At 40.0% G+C, this 16,497-nt stretch overlaps 1 protein-coding gene across 2 annotated transcripts in view; it reads left to right on the top strand.

Annotated features, from left to right (window-relative positions):
• Positions 1-16,497, top strand: part of PPP1CB (protein phosphatase 1 catalytic subunit beta) — a 39,231-nt gene that overhangs the window by 12,534 nt on the left and 10,200 nt on the right. For both annotated transcript variants that reach the window (XM_058668133.1, XM_058668132.1), the window contains exons 3-6: positions 3,056-3,187; positions 4,602-4,832; positions 7,832-7,936; positions 9,245-9,316. In XM_058668133.1, the coding sequence (XP_058524116.1) occupies positions 3,056-3,187; positions 4,602-4,832; positions 7,832-7,936; positions 9,245-9,316 (540 nt within the window). The remainder of the gene's footprint in view (positions 1-3,055; positions 3,188-4,601; positions 4,833-7,831; positions 7,937-9,244; positions 9,317-16,497) is intronic.

Here is a 16,497-nt window from a genome sequence, read left to right as displayed (position 1 = left end):
GTCAGCATATATAAACCAGTTACCTGTATACATGTATGTGTATACTCACATCACACAAGTAGAAATGAAGTGGGAATGCACATGTTTACATTAGCAACTCCCAAAGTCAGTTTGAAAACTGTGTACTATACCCACATTGAAACAAACATATTGCTGAGGGAAATGACAAAAGGAGAGATCACCATAGGTTGGAAGGCTTAAAATTGTTAAAATGTCAGTTCTTTAAAAAAAAAAGAAAAGAAAAGAAAAAAATATCAGTTCTTCCTACAAGGTGGGAAGCATTTTGGTGCGGGTGTTTTATACAACACAGGAGTGTTAGGGTTGTGGTGCTGAGTTCTATTTCTCATTCCAGCTTCTGCATCCAGAATGTGGCACCTGATGACTGAGTACCTGAGTCTCTGCCACCTATATACGAAACCCAAATTGAGTTTCTGGTTTCTGGCCTGGCCCATCCCCAACTGTTAATAGCCATTAGAGGGAGTGAATCAGCTGATAGAAGACGACCTCTCTGCCTTGCCTTGCAAATGCAGTCAAGTAGCTGCTAACGAAAGAGAGAAAAGCTTGATTCAATTTGAGAAAGATTATATTTAAACTCATTAAAGAACTGTTCATCACAAGACAGCATTAAGATATGGAGAAAAAGACAATCCCATGTAAAAGAATAGACAGAAGGCTCAAAATGAACTTGTCTGGAAAAGGATAGCCATATGGTTCACTAAGCAGATGGGAGGACCGCTGTGCAGCCTGGGAGGCAGCAGTGGTGGCACAGCTAGTTTGATTTCCATCACTCCAATGGGAGACCAGCTTCTGCCTGGCCCCACTGGGTATTAATGGGCACCTGGGGGAGTGAGCCAGGGGACAGGTTACTGTCCTCAAGTAAATGTAAAAGCAAACCGGAAAACAAATGTAAAAGTTCATGGAAAATGAACCTATGATTTGGTTACTTGGCAAAGGCTTGGCCTTTGAAAAAAAAATCTGTTAAATTAATTCTTATGATGTGATTGGTTGTGAAATGTGTTTTATGTGCCATCAGTAAGGTAAAAGACCATTTCCAGTTATCATTTGTAAGATTCTGTTGATTACAAAATATTTCATGACTTCAGAGATCTTGGTTAATGTATGTTAGAATCAGGGAAATGGAAGAGATTTTTCTACGATATGATTTTTGGTTTTTCTGAATTCCCATTCCTGATAAGCTAAAGCATTATTATGGCAATGTAAAAATGTTAGAATTACTTAGAAAAGCAAAACTAAACACATAATTTACAGAGAAATAGACAGGAGGTAAACGACTCAGCATTATAATTTTGATACTTTAAATTGACACAAAAAATTAACCTACTTTTGTCTTCAGCTTCATAATAGTTGGATCAAGTTATCTTAATTTTACTGACCCAGAGTTTTAGAACTATTGAATCGTAACATAAATTGTGAAGATTTTTATGAGCGCTGAAAATTGTTTTTGTCCATTGCTATTATTTCTTTCTGTTTTTGTCTTTTTGTTTTGTTCTATTTTGCTTTGTTTTTCTTTTTACTTCATTGCTATTATTTCTACCAACTAAATAAATATTAGGCTGCCAAATATTTGCTGAATGAGTTAATAAATTTTCTAAGTAAAAAATTTTCATTGTGTATTTGTCATCTGGAAGCAACCAGAGATATTTAATCCTATAAATACCTACTTTTTCTCCCCGTAAAGCTTCCTGCATTTAAAACTGATATCAAGGGACAAGCACTGGATGGAGCAGTTGAACTACCTCATCCCATATCCAGGTCCCTAGGTTTGAAACGGCCCCAATCCAAGTTCAGCTTCCTGCTGATGTGTATGTGGGAGGCAGCGGATGATGTCTGTGTTCCTGCCACCCAATACAGGAGACCTGGATGGAGTTCCCAGCTTCTGGCATTGTCCTGACTGCAGTTAGCTTTGCAGGCACATTGGAGAGTGAGCTAGCCATTGGGAAATCTCTCTCCCTGATGCTCTGTGCTTTTAAAAAACAAAAACCCTAATGCCCAAGGGGTGGGTGTTTTGCACATTGATTAGAGACCACTGGCAATGTTCCTATGATACACACGGGTGCCTGAATTCCTCTGCTACTATAAGCTTTGTGCCAATGTACATTCTGGAATACACAGATGATGGCTCAAGTCTTGGGGTCCTTTTGCTCATGTGAGACTCTGATTATGCTCAGGGCTTCAGCCTATCCCAATCCTGACTTGCAGGTGTTGGGAAAGTGATCCAGTAAATGGAAGAGCTGTCCCTCTTCCTTTAAAATGAGAGTTTCAATATTTATTTATTTATTTGTTTGTTTGAAAGGCACCAATTGGCTGTGCACAAAGTGGAGAGGGGAGATCTTGTTTGTTGCTTCTCTGCCTTAAATGGCCACAATAAACGGGGATTGGTCCTGGACTTGACTAGCTGGGAACCCAGATCTCCATCTGGGTCTCCCATTTGGACGGCAAGGGCCCCAGCACATGGGCCATCCTCCACTGCCTTCCTGGATATGTTAGCAGGGAGCTAGATGGGAAGTAGAGCTGCCAGGACATGATTTGATCCTCTGATATGGGGTAGCAGTGTTGGCAGGTGGCTGCTTAGTTCACTGCCTTTCCCTGACTCCCTCAGATGTTAATTTTTAAGTGACTTGATGCTAAGATTGAAAATTGTTCCCTCAATCTCAGCTGGTGTTCAAGATACTTACTGGAACATTCAAGATGATACCCTCTGTGGTATTAGAAAAAAGAACTCTGCACCAGAAGTGGATGATTAGTGTTTGAGAGCTACATTGAACCCATAATAGTTTCGTTGATCATTGTGTTGAAATTTAATGATTGTCTTATTAACTGACATAGTTAGTAACAGATATTTGAATGTTGTTTCTGTTTCCTCTGTTAAGTCCTTGGTGCTTTTATATTATTTGATATACTGTTGAAATATATAGCTTTTATGTGTGGGGACCTAGTTACCTACTTCTTTTGTTTTTCTTTTAGCCCTCTTTAAAGGATTATTCTTTTGTAGTTGAATTGTGTGGAACTGACCAGTGTGTTCATTGTTTGTCAGTACGAGGGTGTCGACCAGGAAAGATTGTGCAGATGACTGAAGCAGAAGTGCGGGGCCTGTGTATCAAGTCTCGGGAGATCTTCCTCAGCCAGCCTATTCTTCTAGAATTGGAAGCACCACTGAAAATTTGTGGTATGTAAATGAGTCATGCTTTTCTCTTCTGTGCATATACTGATTTAGAGGAAACTTTTTAATATGGAAAAGTCGTATAAATTTCATTAAATAAATTATAAAAGTTACTTTCATAAGAATGACATTTTAAAACAAATGTTTGCATATATAACTTAAAGATTGCTGTTCATAATAAATAGTTTTTAGAACAAGTAAGAAAGTGCAGTAGAGCATAACAGAAAAACAGGAAGAAGAAGCTCTTAGGAGAAATTCATATGATTGATAAGCGTAAGATTCTAAGCTTCACTGGTAATAAGTAAAATGCAGTTTAGAGTAAGTCCTCAATTTAGTCATATTACAAAAAAAAAATCAAAGATTAGTATTTAGTGTCATCAAGGATGGGGAGAAACAGACATGGTGAGAAACCATAGATATAAATTGGTATAGCAGTATATGTGTGATCGTCTTTGTTGTCATTGTTGAATTTGTTTTGAATATAATTTTACAAATTGTATTTGGTTTTTTAAGTCTTAAGGTGTTAGCCAGAAGGAAAAACTTGAGTATGGTCAGAAGAGTTGTTACATGGAAAGTAACATTTTTCTGTAGTTCATATGATGATGATATAAATAATGTACCATGCTGGCTTCTGATGTGACTATTCAGGTATTTTTTAGTTATTAGGATTTATACATATTTTTAAGATTACCAGCATTCTTTGCATCATCCTTACTGAACTACATTCACACTGGGCACTCTGCAGATGCTTAGTTTCCATTTTCTTTGTACTGTGGTTTATTAAATAATTCATTTGATACACCTTTGTACAGTGCCTTACAAATAAGAGGTGTTAGCTAAGGCAAATATTTTCTGGATAAATTGATTTGTTTTTTAGAGTGTCACCTTGGTAATATTTAGAATTTTATAGAAGTGATCTTTATGAATTCAAGTGATGTAAATGTAAGTGGATGCTTCTCTATGGCCTGTTACTGTTATAAATACCCATATGGCCCTTGGCAGGAAAAAGGTTCCTTGCCCTTGCTGCAGTGTATCCGTTCATGACCCTTGTGGTTGTGTGGCTGACCAGGAGCTGTGGGTGAGTGCCACTGCCCCACGACTTGGTGCAGTCATCTGAAGGCTCAACTGTGACAGGATTCAGTTCCTCGCTGCCTAAATGGACAGAGGGCCAGTTAGAAAGGAGTGCTGGCCAGATGCTGCCTGCAGTTCATTGCTGTGTGACTTTCTCTAGGAGATGATTGGCTTCATTAGTGAGCCCAGAAGAAGGCAAGAGAGTGCCAACAAGACAGAAGTTAACAATCACTCAAGGCGAGGAGACTGAAAAAGGACATTGGCAGTTCCTCACAGCCGTAACCACTGTTAATAGAAGCTGCTTATAGTAGTAGCCAATTTTTCTAAAACTGACTTTTTCTATTTTTAGGAGATATTCATGGACAGTATACAGATTTACTGAGATTATTTGAATATGGAGGTTTCCCACCAGAAGCCAACTATCTTTTCCTGGGAGATTATGTGGACAGAGGAAAACAGTCTTTGGAAACCATTTGTTTGCTGTTGGCTTACAAAATCAAATATCCAGAGAACTTCTTTCTCTTAAGAGGAAACCATGAGTGTGCTAGCATCAATCGCATTTATGGATTCTATGATGAATGTAAGTGAAAATAAAAAATTAATATTCCCTAGTTGTCTGGTTACAGAATTCCTGTAATTCAGTGTGTGTGTGTGTGTTTAGTATGATCAATGAGCTATGGATCCGGGAAGAGAAACCTGCAACTGGAAAATGTTACTAATTAGATTGGTTCTTTGGGCTCCTGATCATGTTTCTGACTGACTACAGCTTCCAAGTCTGGAGAGGCCCTCTTGTTTTTGTTTAGTTTTTATAAATAGTGGATTCTAGTTTTTCAACATCCACTAAAGTTGTAATCCCTTACATTCTTGTGATCTGTTGGAAGCCCTTAATAATCATGTGTCATGCAGACTATTGAAAAGTTCTGTGAAACGGCTTATAAGCCAGAGTGTATTATTAGAATTTAAATCTGTGTGTACAAATGCAGAAAGACTAAGACCTGCAGTGTTCTGGTTTTCCATATTTTGTCAGTAGGAAAATACAGATTTACTGTTGTATAATAGTGTTTCTGAGCGCTTTTACTAAATTTATATTTAGTCATTCAATTTTGTTAGATTAAGTATGGAAGCAAGTTTGTTAATTGGTTGAAGTTTAGAATCAGTTACAATTTTACATTACAATTACAATTGGAGTCCTTTTCATATTTTCATATATGTATCTCTTTACTTAATACAATGATTTAACAGGTTTTGAGGTATATATTTGTTTATTTGGAAGGTAGATTTAAAGAGATCATTCACTGATTCATGCCCCAAATGGCTGCAATGGCCAGAGCTGCAGCCAGGAGTCAGAAACTTCTTCCAGTTTCCCAAATGGGTATAGATACCCAAGCACTTGGGCAGTCCTCTGCTAATTTCCTATACTGTAAGCAGGGAACTGGATCAGATATGGAGCAGCAGGGACTTGAACCAACACTCATAGGGAGTGCCAACACAATGCAGCCAGCTTTACCCATTGACACCGCAGAGGCAGTACGTACATTTGGTTTTATGTTGTGTTTTTATTTCTGAAATGTAATAAAAGGCAGATTAAATTGCTTAAACTAGATCAGTAGAGAATGAGTGAGCTGGGAAACACTTGTCCTCTGTATCCATAGGGGACTGGTTCTAGAACCTCCAGAGGACATGCCAAAATGTATAGCTGCTCAAGACCTTTGTGTGGCATAATAATTTTCACATGGACTGCACATCATCTCTGGATTACTTATAATTACCTAATACAGTGTAAATGTTCTGTTACCAGTTGTTACACTGTATTGTTTAGGGAATGATGACGGTAACAGGCATGGGTTGTTTTTGTCTCTATTTTGGAACTCTCACGCATGGATACAAATGGCTAACTGGACCTGAGACCAAAAAGGGAGTCAGCACTGTGCTGTAACAGGTAAAGCTCTTGCTGTGAGTGCTGGCATCCCATTTGGACATTGATTGGTGTCCTGGCTATTCTACTTCCAATCTAGCTTCCTGTTACTGTCCTGAGAAAAGTAATGGAAGATGGTACAACTACCCGAGGTCCTGCCACCCGTGTGGAAGACCCAAGGAAGCTTCTGGTTTCTGGCTATGACCTGGCCCAGCTCTGTCTGTTGTGACCACATAAGGAGTGGGCCAGCAGCTGGAAGATCTGTCTTTGCCTCTCCCTGTCTGTGTGACTCTTTGAGATAAATACATCTTAAAAAGAAAAAACTAAGAGTATGAATATCCTTGATTATAGAAATAACATCAAGGTGTTGCTGTGTAGTGAGTAGGGCCTTTGGTAGCAATTGAAGACTCCCCAAGGCCCCCTGTTCAAGTCCCAGCTGCTCCACTTCCCAATCCAGCGACCTGCTGATGCGACCGGGAAAACAGCAGCAGCTGGCCCTTGTGTTTGGGCATATGCAGCCATGTAAGAGAAAAGAAGCTCCTGGCTCCTGGCTCCTGGCTTTGGCCTGGTCCAACTCTGTCAATTGCAGCCATTTAGAAAATCAACAACATCAAGTAAGATAACGTATGGGAGAGTAGTTTGTAAATAATGCCTTAGGTTAAGAGGCAGGCTGTAGCATAAAAGCACATATTTTGTACCCTTTTATCTGTTCCTGGCTTAGTAGTTGCAACTTGGCAAATTCAGTAATAATTCTATAACGATGTACGCACGGTTGAAGTTGTTGGTTGCCTTTGTTACAGTTTTTTATGCTAGGCTACAGAAAAAGTACATCCTTTGTGCCTTTGGGGTTTTGTTTGTTTGTTTAAGATGTATTAATTTTTATTGTAAAGGCAGATCAGATTTACAGAGGGAAGGAGTGACAAAGAGATACAGCTTTCATCTGATGGTTTACTCACCAGATGGCCACAAAGACCAAAGCTGAGCCAGTCAAGCTGGGAGCTAGATCTCCCATGCGGGTGCAGGGACACAAGGCTTTTGGCCATCCACTGTTGCTTTCCCAGGCCACAAGCAGGGAGCTGGATGGGAAATAAAGCAGCTGGGACATGAATGACACCCATATGGGATCCCAGCACTTGAAAGTGAAGATTAGCCATTGAGCCATTGTGCTGGGCCCCAGCCTTTGTGTCTTTATTTACATTTGCTCTAGTGCCAAATTATCATTTGCTCAAAAATGAAAAACATTTAGGCACTTTGAAATTTTCTTTCTTGGCAGTCAGCTGTAGTTACTCAAAGCATTAGAAGTGAAAAAGTCTTAAAGGCATTGCTTTTGCTTCTGTTTAATTGCTTTGCTAGGAATTAAACCTCACATACATGTTGAGAGAAGAAAGTGAGTTGATAGCTTGTTTTACTATCAGTATTGTGCTGATCTTAAAAGACAAAATTGTTCAGTGTATTTGTCTCATAAAATACCTAGCACAGATTTTGAAATTACTTGGAACTTTACTGAAAGCACTGAATGTGTATATTTATTGCTTTTTTAAAAGTAGATAAATAACACTCATTTTTTAAAAAGCATGTTCAGTAAGCATAAAGAAGGTTAAAATCATCCTGAAGAACTAATAAACAATTTTAGATTTTCTAAAGTCTGCATGTTCTTCTTATAGGCAAACGGAGATTTAATATTAAATTATGGAAGACCTTTACTGATTGTTTCAACTGTCTGCCTATAGCTGCCATTGTGGATGAGAAGATCTTCTGTTGTCATGGAGGTAGACATTTAGTTTATGAATTTTTTTTATTTGCTGTTCAGAAAAGAACTGTAATAAGGTGGTATGGGAATACAGCAGTGCTTGTATGAAAACTCAAGTGATTAAAACTTTTACTATTGGTAAAAATACTAAAATGAGGAAACATTAGCTTTCTGCATATAAGAAAACCTTTCATCTGAATCCCAGTATAATTGATACGGATCCTAACATGTATCAGGAGTCGTAAGCTTCATGTAATGTGTCTCGTGCATTCCTAAAAGCAGGTTAAATTGCCCTGTATGATTTGTGGGGAAAAAAAGAAAAGTCAGAAAAAGACTTGTGGGACAAATGTTGATGGAGGCACAGGTTTTAGGGAAAGGTAGACTTGGAGAGGTGAAAAAGCGCAGTCATTGTTGTCAAGCTTTAGGAATGTGCAAGGACGACCTTCTAGAGTGTCACATACCTGTTAAGGTGTTGTGGGCTGATGCTATAGAGATTTGAGTACTGAACAAAGCAATCTGTTGACTGTTTTAATAATTGCATTGAAATACTGGGAAGCATTTTTTGTAATGGAAGTAGTATAAGAAAATGAGGGTTTTTTAAATCAACATACAGGAAGAATTAAAGTGGAAAAACACTGAAAAGATGGATGCAGTTACCTGCATCTACACTGATAAGTGGTTTCTTTTCTGACAACTTAATTATAATGGAAGCATGTTTTTCAGTATATATTAAACAGTAGAGCAGTTAGTTGTTATGTAGTATAGCTAAGAACAGAAATGTAGCATTGTCACAGTAGATTGCCTACCAAAGGCTTATATTTGATGTAAACAGACAAGCTTATATTTTATGTACTATTTTGAAATTGTGAAGTATTTTTATGTGTTTTCTTTTTTATCGTTCTCGTTAGTAATTTGTAATTTCAAGAAGATAGTGAACCAATTGAAGGAAGGTGAGAATATCCTAGGGGTCCAATTGTAGCATTTTGAATTGGAAGTAAAAGCTTTTGGATTAGGTAGTGAGACATGACTTGGTCGGCAGGTTTGTAGCTGAGAATGTTCCTGGGAAGGGAAAGGAGTGGTTGCAAAGAAGCTGTGGCTTCCACCCATGGGAAACCTTTTGAAACAAGAATATTTCATTTTCCTGGTAGGGAAAAGTGTAGAGGATAACATAATCATGATGTAGGGAACTTGATAAAAATTCAATATGTTGACCTCTAAGGTAACTTAAAAGGACAACTTTTAAGCATTTTAACTTCACATAGTGAGTCTGCATTAGCTATAGTGATTTCACATCATATAGATCAGACCTTTATCTTTTCATCCCTAGGACTGTCACCAGATCTACAGTCGATGGAACAGATCCGGAGAATCATGAGACCCACTGATGTCCCAGATACAGGTAGGTCTAGAGAAAAGTTTAATTTTTGTCTGTTACTATATTTGAGCCTAATTATATTTAATGGAAGTGGGATTGATTCATGTAATATAAAACAGTCTAGTACTGAATAAGGTAGCTCTGTTACTTTATTTGCAGTAATGTGTGTCACTTTGCACTAAGTATTTCACATAGAACTTTTAAATGTATGTACAACCATGTTACAGTTCTGTCAAACTTTTTATCATACAGAAACCTCTTGCTGTTTTACCTTCCTGTTTTTAACATTAATTTTAACATTGATTATGCCTTTCAATACTATTGAAGTTTTCCAAAGTTCTTTAATTACGATTATATTTGTTTCGCAGCAAAAAATAGTTACCCTCTATTAAATTAGCTGGTAGTTCTCTATTATTTTCAGCATTTGCCTTTAGAGAGCTCTTAAGATTCTAGAATGTGGCTAATTTTATGAAATTGCACAAAATGTGTGAAAAATATGAAAAATGGCTTTTGTACAGTCAGAACAACTGTATCAGAATAAAAATGAAGACAAACCAGAAGGTAGTAAGTTCTAGTTGAAGGTAAAATGTGAATTTATAAATGAATACTAATGTAACTTTGTAAATAAATAATAAATGCAATTGCTGTTTACCCTGATTTTTGTATGGGATTGAAAATGTTACTGCTTATGGGAGGGAGACATTGGTGTAGCTGTTGGGATGCGCTTTGGGATACCTGCATCTTATATCAGAGTGCTTGGCTTAAGTTCCAGGTCCTTTACTTCTGATCCAGCTTCGCACTAATGTGTACTGTAAGGGCAACAATAGAGATGATTGGAGCGCTTGGGTCCCTGCCACCTGTGTGGGAGCCCCGCATTGCATTCCTGGATCCTCGCTTTAGGCCTGGCTCAGTCCTGGCTGTTAACAGGCATTTATAGGGTGAGATCTGTGTCTGTCTTTCAAACAGAGAAAATAAATTTTTGTAAATGTAGTTCTTCATGTTTCAGTACTAGTGTATATAGTTAGGTATCTAGTCATGACATCCATAACATGAAATGTCAAGATTTATTTAAGTTGCTCTGCTTCTTTTGTTTGTAACATCAGTGCCTGTGTGTTTTGATACCAAATAGTGCAGATTTTCCACACCACAACCAGCTTTTTGACACTAGTGAGGTTCTTCACTGACTCCTAACATTAGCACAGAGTACACAAGACAAAGGACACCATTCCAGAAGACTGCCCAGTACCTATAAGTGAGGAGGTTCCTTCAGTCTTTTGTTGTTGTTATTGTCTCTTAAAAAGATTTATTTTCTCTTTTTGCCTGAATGTACAAAAGCAAAAAGAGTACAGTTTGTGTGTGTGTATAATATATAAGAAACAAGGAACTTGATAATGTACACTTTATGGAAGGGAAAAATCAGGAAGACCGAAATTAAATCCAACAGAGCAACACCAATGGAACAAAAGCTATGAACAACACTGCCCCTCCAGCCCGGGCCTCCAGTTCACCCCATCCTGCTCCCAGTGGGAAGGCTGAGCACCAAGATGAGTGGGTGGGCTGGGGCAGGAGGGACTGAGGACGGTGCCTGGGAGGGGCTTGATCCCAGGGGCCCATAGCAGGGGGTCATTGGAAAGCTTGCTGGGATGCCCTGGTAACAAATTATACAGCCCCAGAATTAGAGTGCCAGCTAACTGCCCAGTTAAATCTTTGGGGGCATCAGATTAGGCATGTGGGTTAATAAGTGACACGGGTGGCCTCAGAGCCCATGTATAAGAATTCTCTAGCCCTTCTGCAGTCTTACCGCCTAACTCCCTAGATAAGTCCTCCCTCCTCCTTACTCTGGAGCCTGGAGAGAAGCGACTGAAGAAATCACGATTGGATTTCACAGGGGCACCTCTTACCCTTCTCTGTGGTTCTTTTGACCTTGAGGTGTATGGAGAGAAGAATGGAGGGACATTTCATACCTATACATTGATATATGCGAGGCAGGAGAAGGGGACAAGAGGGACTGGCACATCTTCAGTGAGGGCCAAGTTGCCATGAATCCGGAAGAGCGCCGATCCAGGCCTTGGCTGTCTCACCTGGGGATGAGGCTACTTTTCCTTAGCCGCTTTTCCATGGGGAACCTGGGGAACAGAAGGTATGGTTTGCAGGGAGGCTGGGTTTGGTGGTCTGCACCCTTAGTACAAATCTGCAGAGCTGGTTCATGGGGCAGGGAGCCCTGGTGAATGCTCCATGACTCTGGTGACTGGGTAGGTCACAGAGAAGGCCTGGGGGGGGGAGTATGACCAATCTCAGAATTTATCTAGGATCCCCAGAGTTGCTCCAGTTCCCAGGAAAGGCAGGGATTAGGGGCTGGAAGGCAGTGCCAACTCTGCTACTATGGCTTCTGCCTACTGTATTGCAAGACTTGGAGATAATCTAAGAGCTAATGGTTTTTAAAGGAAAAAAATAAGATAAAAGCTGTTCCCTTCTGCAGAACCCAAGGCTGCCCTGCTATTCAAGAAGTTCCCTTATGTGTTACAGAATGAAATGGAAAGGGCGGGAAGGTGGGACACTCCTGCCCAATGAGAAAGGCTATTAATTCCCAGCAGATTCTTTATAGTATGTACAGAACACACCTTAGACCAGTGCCACAGATAATACAAAACACACAGCAATATTTAAAAACAAATAGCAACATAGCTGGGCCCTTATCTCCATCCTGGAGCAGCCTGGGAGGGCATTACTAGGCTGAAATTCAGCTACCCTCTTGGCAGGGGGGTGACTCAGGTAAGGTGAAGGTGTCCACACCTGCCACTTCCTTGGGTTAAAGAAAGTCACTGCTCAGAGCAGTGCCCACTGGGGCAGCAGAGGCGCTGGTGGCATGTCGGGGGAGAGGTATAAAACAGTGGGTTGTCTGGGAGGTTTCAGAATAGGACTCAAACAAGAACAGGACACAAGTTAGAGTACAAGTAGGGGCTGTGGGTGAGAGGGGGTTCCCCTTGGGGAAAAAAAGTCCTTAGGCTTGTCTCTGAGTAGGGTTAGGGGTCTTAGGAGCCACCCTCTCCTGGGCATTGGGCTTACTGTTCCCTACCACCCCGTTCTCCAGAGTGGGGGGGAGTTGAGTTCCTTTTCACTTTTGGCTCTCTGTTCATGGACACACCCTTTAGGCTGGGCTGGGGTCTGTAGTCATTCTTGGTCTGTCTGAATCCAGAGGGTAAGGACGATAGGAGGGAGGAGAAGAGGGGCCCCTTAGCATTTTGCTTAGGGACTTTACCTACATTTGCTTGTTTGCTACGAAGGATATAACGTGATAATAGCCATGTGAAAGCTATACACTGAGGAAGGTATTTGGGAAGGGGAGTTCGTAGCCTAGAATTCTGTGCCCTCTCTGAGCATCACTAACCTGGAACTTCTCCAAATAACATTCAGAGGGGTTTTTTTTAATATAAGTCCATTTTTAGCACCACCATCTATACCAGAGGGACAAAAAGGGTCTAATAATCTCAACCCTTCACTCAGATGTTTGGTTTTTGTGGTGACCAGCTCTGTCTTGAATCCGTCTAGGGCCTCATCGTGGGTTACTTCATTGCTATAACGTTCAGTTGTGATAGGAAGGAGCCCAGTATGAATAACAAGGCACTGCTGTCTTTCACTTTCAGGAATTTACTAGAGTTTTGGGAGCTCTGTGCCAGAACAGGGAAGTTACAACAGCCAAATATATTATTATAGGGCACACATTCATATTGTTAAAAACATTAACATAAGCAAAACTACCCCTTCTTTGTTTCTGCCAAACACTTTATTTATTTAAAGAGGGGACAGATTTCTGGATAAATTATTATTACTGGTGTAATCAATTCCCTGCAAACTTAACATATATGAACAATGAAGATTGTCTGGAATAACCTAGTCTAGAAGTCCCATTAATGTAATATGTATGAGGGAAAAGATTGTTAAAGGGAAATGGATTAATTATTCATTAAACAAGTATTGGGCTTGATAAGCGAAATCAGTTCCATTCTTAGGATCCAAAAATTTAGTAGATAGATATTGAAGAATATACATGACCTGAATCAAGATGGCGCAATAGGGTAAGGACACGTTTATACAGACGGAAAAACATTTAACCAGGATGAAGCAGAGAGGACATATTTCAGGAAATAGGAAAGAACAGAACAACAGCAGAGGGGTACCTGGAGACTGACAGACACAGGAAAGCAGCAGACATAACGGTGTAGTGTTGCAGTGACTGATACTCCAGCACGGCGATCTGAACTCCACAGCAGCTGGAACTCCACCAGCAACCAGGTGGGAAGGGGCTTTCACTGGGAGCTCGGGTGGTGAACCCAGACAAAGAACTGTCCATCCTGCTGGTCCGTTTGATTTGACCAGGAGCAGAGACAGAGCAGCAGATCTCAGACGGGCAGTGCAAGAACAGAGTGGATTTCACAGCCCAGTCAGCCCCCTAGAGCTGAATTGGGCGCCATTTTGCGTAAGGAGGAAAGGGCGAGGGAGAGGACTGAGCATGTGCTGAGCTGGGAGTGAGCTCATTTCTGTCTGGGTGAACTGCAACGACGTGGCATTCTACGGGTTCCACTCAGGGCAGGTCTGGGATAGCCCTCAGATCTGACGACCAGCAAATCAAGAACTGTAGTGGTTGTACATCAGGCGCCATTTTGGGCACTGAGGCAATAGCTCTGGGACTGCAGGGGACAACAGTGAACTGTGCATGTGCTAATCTCACAAGAACTGGCTGAGTTCCGAGTTTGCACTGGTCCCACAAGAAAATAATACTGACTGTGTCATCATTCGGGTCAAATTAGGTCCGTGTGGCACCCAGACCTAATGTCCAACAGGTTCCGACAAGATCAGCGGCACCAACAATCTAATTATATAGGACACCTGGTGTCTCTCTAATCCTGGGACCTGCTCCAACCGGAAGTGGGAGAAAGGTTGCAGAGACAACGGTGCAGCCTCACCACGGTATCACAGGAGGTGGAGAGTGGTGAGCCAGGAGCTGGGGCTGTGGAGACCATGGTGGAAATCTGACACAAGAACCCAGACCTGGAACTTGCTGGAGGTTGTGGCACAAGTGGCTGCAAGCATGTACCAACTGCAATAAGTAAAATCGTATTGTAGCCCTGTGGGTGACACAGCTTAGAAACCTACCCCAAGGAGAAGACTCTGCTAACCAGAAGTACAATGATCAAGAGCAAAAGAAGAGACAAAGGGAGCAAAACCCTATGCCAACCTCAGAGTTCACTGAGGAAGACATCGAGAAAATGGGGGACACAGAATCCATAAGACTCATTTTAAAGATTCTGATCAACAATGAGAAGCTTATGCAAGAGTTTGAAGAATTTAAGGAAGCAGTAAAGCAAATCAAGGCTGGTATATCAGAAATTAAGAACACAGTAGAACAAATTAAAAGTACAGTGGAGAGTCTCCAAAATAGAATGAAGCAAGCAGAAGAAAGAATCTCAGAATTGGAAGGTATTTCCTGTCACCAGGGGGAAGCAAACAACAAGCTGGAAGCAGAGCTGGATCAGGCCAAAACAAGTATTCAAGAATTGAAAGACACTATTAAGAGGCCCAATCTAAGAGTTATGGGAGTCCCAGAAGGTGCAGAAAGAGAAGCTGAGTTTGCAAATGTATTTAATGAAATAATAAAGGAAAATTTCCCTAATCTAGAGAAAGAATTGGGAAACAAGTTCCAGGAGGGGCACAGAACTCCCAACAGGCTTGATCAAAAGCGATCTTCACCAAGACACATGATTATCAAGCTCTCTTCAATTGAATGTAAGGAAAAGATCCTTAAATGTGCACGTGAAAAAAATCAGTTGACTTATAAAGGAAAGCCAATTAAGCTTATAGGAGATCTCTAACAGGAAACTCTACAGGCAAGAAGAGAATGGAGTGACATATTCCAGATTCTAAAAGAAAAAAATTTTCGGCCCAGGATAACATATCCAGCAAAGCTTTCTTTTGTCTTTGAAAATGAAATCAAATTCTTCCACAGTAAAGAAAAGCTAAAAGAATTTGCCTCTTCCAAACCTGCCCTACAAATGATACTTCAAGATGTTCTCTTGACAGAGAAGAGGAATAGCACCCACCAAAACCAAAGGCAAATGGGAAGAACAATCCCAGTAAAATGACAACAGAAGACTAAACCAATGAACAACCCATTCCTAAAATGACAGGACCAACGTAACACCCAGGTATATTAAACTCTGAATGTAAATGGTTTAAGCTTAATCAAACATCATAGAGTAGTACACTTGATTAAAAAACAAAACCCATCTGCTTATTGTCTGGAGGAGACACGCTTCAACAAGGATTAGCGGAAACTATATCACATGGGTTTTGTTATTCTCTGTTAGTTTCATCTCTTCAAAACACTTCCTTCTGATTAAATCATTCAATGACTCGTATATCATACAGTGGCATCATTTTCTTCAAGAAGGTTCTTGATTTTCATTTCTTCAGCTACACACTAGTCACTTAATAGCATGTTATTTAACTTCTTGGTGTTGTTAACTTCTTTTTTCTCACAGATGTTGATTTTGTTTTGTGGCTCTTCATTTAAGGGGATGTATAGTAGCCGTGTAATGGAGACTCTCATATCTAGTGACATGTCATTTAACTTCAGGCATTGTAAATTTCTATTTGTTGATTTTGTATCATGACTTTTCATTTAAGGGGATGTACAGTAGTTATGTAATTGAGACTGTCATATCTAGTAACATGTCACTTCATGGCATTTTAAATTTCCTCTTTTCTTTCTATTGCTGATTTTGAAACATGACTTTTCATTTAAGGGGATGTACAGTAGCTGTGAAATGGAGACTAACATTCAGATGTGAGGATGTAGTGTGGTATGCATTTCTGCTTCCAGACAAAGATGGACTTACAATGAAACTGTTTACTATATCTTGACAATAGGATTCTGGACTGTCTGCCATTGTCCATGCCCGCAATGATGGACATATGACTGAGTATGAAGAACTATATGTTAATAATAATGTAGAGGAACTGGGGGGGGAGGATTGGGGAGGGGATAAGGGAATATGAAACTGTATTATAAAATAATAAGAATAATAATAAAATGTATCAAAAATTAATTGATTAATTAAAATTAAAAAAATATATACATGACCCAGTGTCTGATAAGCAAAACATGACCAAACCTCCAAATTGATCTGTTATTATCCCTAGGTTGT

The sequence above is a fragment of the Ochotona princeps genome, chromosome 8, assembly GCF_030435755.1.
Source record: "Ochotona princeps isolate mOchPri1 chromosome 8, mOchPri1.hap1, whole genome shotgun sequence".
NCBI lineage: Eukaryota > Metazoa > Chordata > Mammalia > Lagomorpha > Ochotonidae > Ochotona > Ochotona princeps.
This window is presented reverse-complemented; position numbering and strand designations above follow the sequence as displayed.